This window comes from Stegastes partitus, unplaced genomic scaffold (assembly GCF_000690725.1).
Source record: "Stegastes partitus isolate 25-593 unplaced genomic scaffold, Stegastes_partitus-1.0.2 Scaffold769, whole genome shotgun sequence".
Classification (NCBI taxonomy): Eukaryota; Metazoa; Chordata; class Actinopteri; family Pomacentridae; genus Stegastes; species Stegastes partitus.
The window spans coordinates 24,973-35,661 of NW_007578500.1; the positions used below are offsets into that span (position 1 = coordinate 24,973).

At 42.2% G+C, this 10,689-nt stretch overlaps 1 protein-coding gene across 2 annotated transcripts in view; it reads left to right on the top strand.

Annotated features, from left to right (window-relative positions):
* usp6nl (USP6 N-terminal like) overlaps nt 1–10,689 on the top strand; it is a 109,356-nt gene that overhangs the window by 24,756 nt on the left and 73,911 nt on the right. Inside the window, exon 1 of one of the 2 annotated variants that reach the window (XM_008291921.1) lies at nt 10,441–10,579. The exons of the other annotated variant lie outside the window; for it this stretch is intronic. Within the exon in view, the coding sequence (XP_008290143.1) occupies nt 10,555–10,579 (25 nt within the window). The 5' untranslated portion in view covers nt 10,441–10,554. Of the gene's footprint in view, nt 1–10,440; nt 10,580–10,689 lie in introns of those variants that run through there. 2 annotated transcript variants of the gene reach the window in all.

The window sequence follows — 10,689 nt, forward strand, 5'->3', positions numbered from 1 at the left end:
AACCCTCTGATTCTTGGGCATGATTTTTTATTTCTTCACCAATTGCCACAATGACACCATTTATTAGTGTTAAAACAGAAACAGAAAATGTCAGATTTTCAACTTTCCGACAGTCATTGAACTGCTCATCTTAGTTTTAAGATCGTAATACAGTCGTGACTCGATAATCCAACACTAAATGTAAAACCTTCTTTCATGTTGGATAGCAAGGCTGTCGGATTGTCAAGACGGAGGTCCAGATACAAGGAGGGCTTGATGCTTGAAGGCTTATTAGTTGTTCATTATTGTTCATAGTTGTTCTAATAACTAGTAGGGCTGGTCCCAACAGCACTTTCTGGGCCCAATAATGATGAACATCAGAATATGTGGGGGTCGGGGGACACGTCCACCCCGGGGCAGTGCTTCCTCTTATTCCATTTAAATGAAAGGAAGCTCTGGATCACCTGAGCTGTCATGAATTAAAAAAAGAAGAAGAACAAGACCCAACAGGTGTGACTCTTCCTTATAATCACCAAGATTAGAAGTAAAGGGATGAAATTCACCTGCAAACACTTTTCTGTGCGATTCAGCGTCTTCAACAGTTTATTTCTGGTTGTACAGAGTTTGTACAGTGATGAAACTCGTGTGCAGTTGTGTAACAAAGCCGTTGTCGTGTCTCCTGTGGGATTCCAGATTTGCTCAACGCTGTTTTTTTGCTGTTTGTTTACTACGTTTGTCGATGACGAGGCGTCTGCTGCTGCCAAACGCCCTCTCGTTGCTCCACTCAGGTGCTCTCCGGGTGACTCAGGGATAATTACGGCGCTCGTTGGTATTTGTCTGTTTTCGGAAAGCACCTGAGGAAACGGAGGCGGCCTGGTCGTGGCCTCGCCGGTCGGGCGGGTTTGTTCGCCCCGCGGAGCTTCCTGCGAATCTGAACCTGAGCAGAGATTAGGGATTAAGATTAGTCCGGATTTGATTAGCGATGACATGCTGTTTTCATCAAAGCTGCACAGCGCTGACGGTACAAACTTCATGTTGACCCCCGCTCAGGTCCACTTGTTGCGCTCGTCGTTTCGCTGACTTTCCTCCGGTTTGTTTCGCTTTATCGGCCGGAGATCGGAGTGAAGCCGGCAGGAAGGGAAGGCGTTCACCACGAAGCACAGAGCATCAAATAGGAATTGATTAGCTCTCCTCATTCGGCTTCGGATGGTTGCAGCTGCAGACGGCGGCAGCAGCTCGGACTTTAAAGGAGTTTCGAAATTGTTCGAGGACATTTTTTAAACTCTTGCAGTGTTTCAGACTAAAGACTCTGTGAAGCTGTTTCATTCATTTCACCTCTAAAAACCCGTCTTTGTGTATCTAAGCTCCATATTTATAGTTTTTCATACATGAGGTGAACTCCTTCCTGCCTTAAAGTGACTTAAACGTAAATTGATTCCTCCTGAATGTGCAGATCTGACTCTGAAATCTAAAGAAACTGATTCTGCAGGACGAGATGAGTTCGTTCTGTTTGTTAGAATGAAACCCTGGAGGTCTGAATCTGTGTTTTCGTCATCGTACATTTCTGTTTTCTTCATATTTTGCTCATAATGTGGCTTTTAGCATAAAAAAACACTTTATCTACAAGATAAAGGTTTGATTTTAAACCAGAAATGGTCTTTCTTTATATCGAAATGAATGGAAGTCAGTGGCTGCATATAAAACAGACGAATCACGCTGACAGACAAACACAATCTCACTGCAGAGTCCAGTTTAAAAATAATATTTAGGCTCAACAATAAATATAAACAACATTTTGCATCGGTCTTTTAGAGTTATGACAACTTTAAAAAATATAAGCAAGCAAAAAATATTAATTTACATGTTGACGATAACATTTTAAAAAAAATTGTCCAGAGTAAAAATCTGCAATTTTTCATTTACAATGTGTGACTTTAAAATTACTCTTTAAAAAAACAAATAAATAAATAAATAAAATAAAATAAAATTTTAACTAGAGTTTAGACAGTTTACATTTCACTCTGAACGTTTGTCGATCTTGTGCATAATTAATGTTTTTAAACAATTTTGAACAATTTACTGTAATTTCACAGCTTTTCCCTGTAAATAATGTATAATATAATAATAATAATAATAGTAATAATAATAATAATAACCAAAATTAGAGACAAAAAGCATAAATTTACATGTTGACTGTGGGGAAAAAAATGAAAAAAGATAAAACTGTATTTTTACAAATAGTGATATTTTTTTCTTACACAGTTACTGCAGCAGCTCTAAAAAATTTAAAATACGTTTTTCTGTATTTACATCAGCGATAATTTAGTCATTTTGCAGATATTTGTGGTTATTTTCATTTTTGAACGTTACAATGTTCCACCATTTTTTTTCTGATGGTCTTGCTGCCAGATTTTTTCGAGTGTTCGACGTGACGCCGGCTGTTTGCTGGAATGCCGTCCTTCCACCATCCCTCCCTCCCTCGATGCATTTTCTGTCCTTTCCTGCTGAAAGATGCTCGTGTGTGTGTGTGTGTGTGTGTGTGTGTGTGTTGGAGGGGGAGGGAGGAGGGAGGAGGCTGGGGTTGGTGGAGGGTTACAGGAAGGAAGCCGTGCTGGAATATGATTACATCTCCCAGTAAACAGGGCAGCAGGAGGAAATGGATCCACACAGTCTGTCCTCAGGGCATCGGTGTGAACACGCTGCTGAGCTTTAACAAGTAATATGATGGTCCTGCAACACACACACAGGCGAGACCACACGCCTGGACTGGACTGAAACCTGGGCCCAGTTTGGATGAACAGTCTGATGTGGATTTATGGCTACTGGAGCTGGATTTATAGCAGCTTGTGTTATTTGTAGCTGTGAAGTGAGAAAGAAGTTGGACGCTGGACTCCTCTCTAAAGACTTTTTAGAAATATCTTATTGAATCTTAAGGGTTTGTGATGCTTTCAAGGGAAACAATCTGACGCAACATCGAAAATGTGCCTCAGTTTTTAAAGGATCACAGGTGGCTTTGTGGCTCAGGAACTTGGTCTCCATAACCTAGTCATAAAGTGAATCTTTAGCGTTATGTAAAAAATCTTTCTAGAAATGGTCAGTTTGGTGGTTTTAGTGAGTACTGAAAGTGCTAAAGGCATAAAAGAAAATGAAAAAAACTGCACTTTTCGTTAGCAAAAGTCTACACACACTTGTACCGACCATATACTGTCTATGATGGCTATTATGGATGGATTTATTTGAACACACGAGTCTTTGTCTCAAAAGAAAACCCAATCATGCATTGTGGTTCTTTCGTAGATTCATTTCAGGTCTTCTGGAAAAATCTCGATCTGATCTGCGGAGTCAGAAACATACATGCAGCTAATGTTTGGTTAAATGTCCATGTTCACATCAACTAGGTGGTTTTTGTCGTCGTACACAAGCTCCTGGTTGGATTTTTGATCACTTTTCTTGACAGAACTGTCGCAGACTTGTTTCTTCATCCTGGTCTACAGGTTCTTGATGGAGTTTAAGTCAGAACTTTGGGGAAACCAGCCTAGAACCTTCATTCTAGCCTGATTTAACCATTCCCTTAAAACTTTTGAATGTTTGGAGTCATGGTCTTGTTGGAACACCCAACTGTGTCCAAGATCCAACCCCTGGCTCATGATTTTAGGTTTTCTTGAAGAATGTGGATGTTTTTACTTGGTCTTTACTTACACTCCAGTTCCATGATGCTGCCACCTCCATGCTTGATGACAGGTTTGGTGTTCTTGGGGTTAAAGGCCTCACCTTCAACCTCCAAACATATTTCTGGTTATTGAGGCCAAATAGCTAAATTTTAGTTCCATCTGACCACAGAACTTTCCTCCAGAAGGTATTTTCTTCCTTCTTTTCCTAAAGACAAACCCTTAAAATGACTAGAACACGTCCAAAAACCCGACTTAACTAAATCAGAAGCTGTAGTTAAGGAGGACTGGTAAACTCTGGAGACTCCACAAATCTGTCCTGAACTGATATATTGTTGGTTTACACTGTTGGCTGTATGTTTCACCTCAAAGTGCTGCTTCAACATGGATTTCGGCTTATTAAGGGAGTAAAAAGTCAAACTCATGCCTTCATGCAAAGTTTGCACCTGCAGGGTTCCGGTTGTGGCTTTTGGACTCGTTGGATGGATTCCTCTCGATGAGTAGGACCAGTTTTCTACCTTTTGTCAGTGCTGCTGCTGGTTGGTGTAACCGTCTCCGTGAGGCGCCTCAGCGCTGCAAAATTAGCACTTCCACCGGGTTACTTCACTGCTGCCGGGCGAATTTTCCATACCGTCGCACTTTTATCAGGTTTTCTAGCAATTCCGCGCACCTCCAGGTGGGCCTGGGGATTTGTACGTGGCCTATATTTGCACTTTATTCACAATATTCGTGACAAAATATCTGCAGAACACATTTCGCAGGACTCTGGATGCGAGTCGAACCCTCGGCGGACTGACGGCCGCAGATAAAGGAAGGAAACGCCGTTATCAGGCCATAAAATAAAGAGAATTCACTTTCATTCCAGGCTTATAGGATGCAGAGCTCATTGAAATTCTGCTGCAGCTGTATCTCCAGCGTTCAGCCTCCGTCGCTGATTTAAACTGGGGACTCATTTCAACCAGAAAAACTTTTTCCAGACAAAAAAAAAACACAAAACAAAGATTTAGGGAGAACAGAAGCTGCTCTGTGCCGACTCGCCAACATCTGAAGAAGACAGAGTCACTTTTGGGATAAGCGACGATGTCTATTTTAAACATAATTGCGCCGGGAAACTTTAATACCAACCCACACAAATGTCCCTTTCAGTCTCTCTCTCCTTCGCAGACACACAGAAATGATGCTCCCTCGCCATAAGCTTTTTCTCGTGGCCTCGCTGTAGTCGGTTGCCATGGTGAGCCGAGCGGCGCTGCTGCTGCTGCTGTTTTTACAAAGTTTGCCTCCATCAATACCTAATGTGTGGACATCACAGAGGGGATCTTGTGCGATGAAGAAACGCTTGCAGTGTTTGTTGTGGCTTTAAATCTCTTAAAGCTCTTTGGTGTGAATCCAGCCGGAGTTCAGACCACTCTGGTGCCGTCCAGTTGGATTTGTCTCGACGGATTTCTTCGTTTTGTGAAGAAGGCGGTTCAGTTTAAGCTAATATTACAGCCATGTAGTGTAAAGTGATGCAGAATTGACCTGTAAATGTGTGTCATGCCTTCAGGGTCACTAATCAGGAGTGTTTTTTTTTTAACTGATAGCTGTAAAACACCAGTTCCAATGATGCTGCCACCGCCGTGCTCGATGGCAGGTTTGGTGTTCTTGGTGTTAAATGCGTTTTAACCCATATTTTACACATATTCCCTCTTTCTCCTGCTGTTAAATTACACAAATTAAGTAGTAAAATAGCAGCAATAAGTATTAAAGTACACATTAACAGTAAAAAAAAAAAAAAAGTCTCTGTAAAATCTGTTTTTAAAAATGGTAATTTGTTCTTTTAAAATGTTTGGTTTTGTACTATTACACTAATTTTCTGTCAAATTGCATCAAATATCTGTTAAATAGTTATTTTTTTGCAGATTGGAATACAGTAGAAAAAGTAAATATATTGAAAAAACAGAAAAATATTGAAATTGTTTTACAGATTTTCCATGTTTGGTGAATTACAAATAACATCCAACACTTTACATAATGTATCGCCACATAGAAAATCTGTATTTTTACAAATGGAAATGTGTTCTTTTGCAATGTGTGGCTGTAGAATTACAATATTTCTTTACTATATTTCACTCAGCTAAAAATATTTTCAAGATATTTGCTTTTTTTTTCTTGTTTTACAGTTTGTTTTACATTTTTTCTGGAACTCTTGCTGATTTCATTGGTTTTAACCGGATGTTTTTGTTGTCTTTACAGCGTATTAATGTTGGCTTACAGGTCATAATTCTCTATAACAGTTGTTTATTTGCGTAGTACGGATTAAGCAGCTTTCATTACTGATTAGACGTCACTGTGTCATGTTTGCTGCAGCTGTCAGGAGTCTTTCACAACATGAATTTACTCAGAAACAGGCGCCTTTACTGATGTCAACGTTACAAATCCTTGGATAAGGAGTGTGTTCTTCATCATAAACACAAAACCTGTTGTGTCATTAATATTTTACATACCATGACACACACAGGCTGTAATTAGACCAAATATTTGGGTTGCAGGATGAGCCAAGGATGAGTATTTACACCATGACACCGTTCACGTCCATCCCAACAGCTGTAATGCAGTTAAAACAGTCACTGGATTGATACAGAACCACGAGCAGCCATGATGTCACTGCAGCTTCCTGGAATCAGGTGTCAGAAATATTTCATCAGACCTCCAGATGTGAAACCTCCCACTCGCCTCCCAGAGAACCCGTGAGCCGAGAGAAACCACGTCGCTGACAAACATCCCGTCAGCCGGTGATGAACGACGGCCGGCCCATCGACCGGTGTCAGGCGGGATGCACCTGATCGACTGCCTGATGTATGGACGTGTTTGTGTGCGAGGCGGCGGGAGGGTGGAGCGGCGCCGGGCATTGTGGGTAATCCTCACGGACTCCCACGCCGGTGACGCAGGCGGCCGGTCGTACATCATCGGCGGTGAAACCTCTGCTCGCTCTGCTGCTCCGCTTCGCTGTTAACTCGTGTGTGTGTTGTTGTTGTTGTTTACATAAACAACTCACTCGTCCTCGCTGTCGACTCGTACAGAAGCGACCGAATCCGCCACCTCTGTTTAAAACATGATGTGTGGGTCGAGCAGGCCTGGGAGAGGTGAAGCTCCGAGGGAGACCCGAGACCACGTCAGAGTCTGATTTATGGGTTTTCTGTTGTACTGGCCTTTGGTGAGGACTATATTTGGAGCGTTTTGTTGGAGCGTTTATTTTTTTCTCTTTATCTTGACATTCAGATCTTCAAAATCGAATTTTTCTTTGTGCTTGTTGGCAGCAAATAAAACATCTTAAAGTCACTTTTTTTGTCAGTTCTCATGCACATTATGTAAATGTTGAACATGATGTGCTGAGATTGTGTAAATCAGGATGAAATGGGGAGTTAAAGGTACTAAACGGTGTCTCTTTTTCAGCTATAGGACGAGTTTTTTGGAAACGTTTTGCTGTTTTAACATTTGGAGCCTCTATGTCCTGATGGCTGAAGCTGTTTCCAGTCATACTTTGGCTTCACTTTTTGCAATAAATGCATTACTAATCTTGTCTGATGGTCCCTAAACGCCTCACAAGCATTATTAAATACTAGCTAGTCGGCCGTGCACAGAGAAGCCTCTAGTCTCCACTCAGTTACTGCAGCAACATAGACGGATGGGAGACCAAAGTTTGAATAGAGTTACCTGTCCAGGTGAACCTGCCTTCACCCTGAGTCAGCTGGGATAGACTCCAGCCCCCCATGACCCTGGTGAGGATTAAGGTGTAGAGATGATGGATGGATGGATTAAAACCCTACAGACCTTCCAGTGTTAGTAATAATTGAGGATCACCTAACTAGTACAAACAATACAGCAATGGTATTTATGGAGGTATAATATAGAGCTAATGTTCTGACCCAACAAATCCAAGGAGTCCTTGAATCTCCTTTGGACAACTTCCTTAACCAACAGATGGCAGCTTTATCAATGAGTGGACATTATGCTAATTACATGTGACCTTCCCTGTAAATAAAATAAAATAAAATACCTGGAAACTTGGTTGTAGGATCTAGTAGACCTCTGATTATGTCGGACATGCAAACTCTAACTGGATTAACCATCACAGAAGTCTTTGTCATGGTGTCCATTGCTAGCTAAACAATGCTAAACACAAACCTCTTCATACCAAGAGGCTTAGCTAGTTACTACAGCTAATCTACCAAACATTTTCTGTCTTCTGCCTCACCAGCTAATATAATTTCTAATCAGTTAAATCATTAATGGATCAGTTAACAATCAACCCCTAATTCTGTTTGACCAGCTGTCCAAACCAAGAGACCATTTCCTGCACTGAAGTTCTGCTGCTGCTTCGTCTCTGCTCTGTATTTATGGCACGTATCACATATCTGTACGTCCAGAGGGATCCACCGCTCATCTGGAGTTTCCTCACATTTCTCCATCTCCCATTCAAGGGTCTGAGGATAAAGAAGGATGTAAAATTGTTAAAGAGGCCTCTGAGACAAATTTGTGGGTTTAGGATATTCAGATAAAACCGACTTAACTCGACCTCGAGTAATGTGATTTTATGTTCCGAATCAAAGTTTTACGGGCGCTTTAAGACAAATGTTGACGTTGGATTGGACTAATGGTTAGGCTGAGAGGGGAGGCACACGGTCCTGGTGTACAGGTGGGAGGAAATTTGTGGTTTTGGGCATTGAAATGCAACAAATGTCCCCCGAGCAGACTCGAACCGGACACAGTCCAGTGCTTTAAAGTACCGGGTTACCAAGGTGCCCCGAGTAAAATCAATTTAACCTCACAAATCTCTCCCCGGGCTCGACAATCTGCTCCACACGCTACGGTCTCCATCCTTACAGGCTGGACTCGGAAAAGGAAAAGCTCCAAGAAAAGGGTCGAAACTGCAAGAAGAGCACCAAAGGAAGTCTGCTGAAGCTACAGAACAGAGCGTAGAGGTAAAATGTGTGGAGACAGAACGACAACATTAGATCAGAATGAAGCAAAAACGAAACCCGACTCAGCCCGGCGGCCTCAGCACCACTTACGAATCCTGTGTGTTGTTTACAAACCTCGGTCTGCGTTTTACGGGGCAGCGCGAAGCCGAACAAGCCGCCTACAAAAATGCAGCAAATTAAACTAAGCGGTTGCAGTCCGGAGCGGATGGAGAACACAGCAGTCGGCCAAAGTGCCACCGAAACATGTTCCGGGCCGCAGAGCTGGAAATCTGCAGCGACGCACTCAGTTTGATTACATGCAATTATTGTTTGTGATTACATAATGCTGGCAACGGGAGGGCTTTTATTTTGAAATGTAACGGTGAGGGGTTTCAGAGGCAGGTTTGATTTAACTTCAGTGCACTTTTTAATAAATATGTTTGTCATTAACTGGTTTTATTACCAGTTGAACCCCTCAGTTGAGTGTGAAAGGAACTTTTTTTTACATTTATCAGGACCAGAAACTGTAAAAACAGACATTTCTGTGCAATTAAGTTGGATTTTTTTTTCTTTTTTAACCAAATCTCTGCTCAAAATCATGATAATTCATGAAATTCCCTTTAATCTACATGGTCATTTTTTAAAAAAATGCAAAAAACAAACAGTTTTCTTTAACCCAATTGGGTCAAAAACAAAATATTCCGCAATTCTTGGTGCAACCGTGAAGTCGTCAGTGACTCCGCTGTGACCAACAGTCACATGAGAAAAATTCAGAGATTATTCAGCTGAACTGCCGGCAGTGTGGAGAGGTTCAGAAGAAAATAAAGCACATTTGAATCATAAAATAGATGCAACTCGACCTATAAAGCTGCACACGAAAGAGAAAGTTGTTGGACGATACATTTGGCTCGGTGAAACATGTTTTTTTCTTTTACAGCTGATGTGCAAAGTCATGAGAAAAATGTTGAGTTAGTGGAGATTATAAAAGTGTAAATAGTAAATTATCTGTGTGCAATGTGTGAAGTCGCCATTTTTCCAGCATCAAAACGCGTTGATTCCATTTTTTTTCTCCATTTTTTTTCAAATAAACCATCAGAAAAACTCAACTTTTTTATGATTTCTGGTATTCTGACTGTGTTATGCTGCACAGAAGACATTTCTGAGTTCTTTCTGCTTCTAGTCGTGGTTGTTATGCTTCCATAGAGGTGAAGGACTTCATGAAAAATGAAACAGGAGCAAAGAAACTAGAAGAAACTGCTTTGTGTTTAGGGTTAAAATGCCAAAAAATAGCATTAAATAAGCATAAATCATGATACTGAGCAGCCTGAAACCCAGAATCTAATTGCCCCACGAAGAGACTTCTTCAAACACGAGGTTAGTTTTATTCCCAAACGTGCTTTTGGGCTTTAATTGCAATAATTTGTTATGAACTTTTTAATGGAGGTTGGAGTCAATGGCGTGGATAAAGCCGGACAGGTGCAGCTGGAAACTTTGACGGAGCGTTTTCGCCAGCAGCCGTGAAGGACGCTGGAGCTGATTGGTCAGAAAAGTGTGCACGCTTCTGGCAGGAAGTGACACGGGGGGAGGTGGGGGGGCAAACAGGAAGCGCGAGGCAGAGCGGTGGTGTTGTTCCAGCGTGTTTTCTTTCCCGTCCCGTTGCCATTCCCTCGCTCGCCGTGGCCCGACGCCAGGCCCAGAGAGGAAGGAGGGAGGAAGGAGAGAGGAGGGAGGGAGGGAGGGAGGAGGGAGTCGGGGAGAGCAGGGCATTCTGGGGGATTCCCCTCCGACCCCCTCGACCCGGCGTCCTCCATCCACCGGCGCTGAGCCGCTGTTGGACTTTCAGAGCTCCTCATTGTCCCGTGCAGCAGCGTTTGGGTTCTGCTCTCACGGTTCAGGATCTGTTTGGTTCTTTGTGACACGTTATGTGACTGTTTGGCGTCGGACAGAAACATGCCTCCAGTGGGACGATGCTGCGAGACGTCTTGTGGAGATGTGAGTAGGAGATCGTCTGCTAATGCGATGAAGACAGCTGCTGTATTCTTGACTGTAGACTAAATGGTGGAAGGAAAATGTGTATTATAGGAGTTTTGCTTCATAATGAA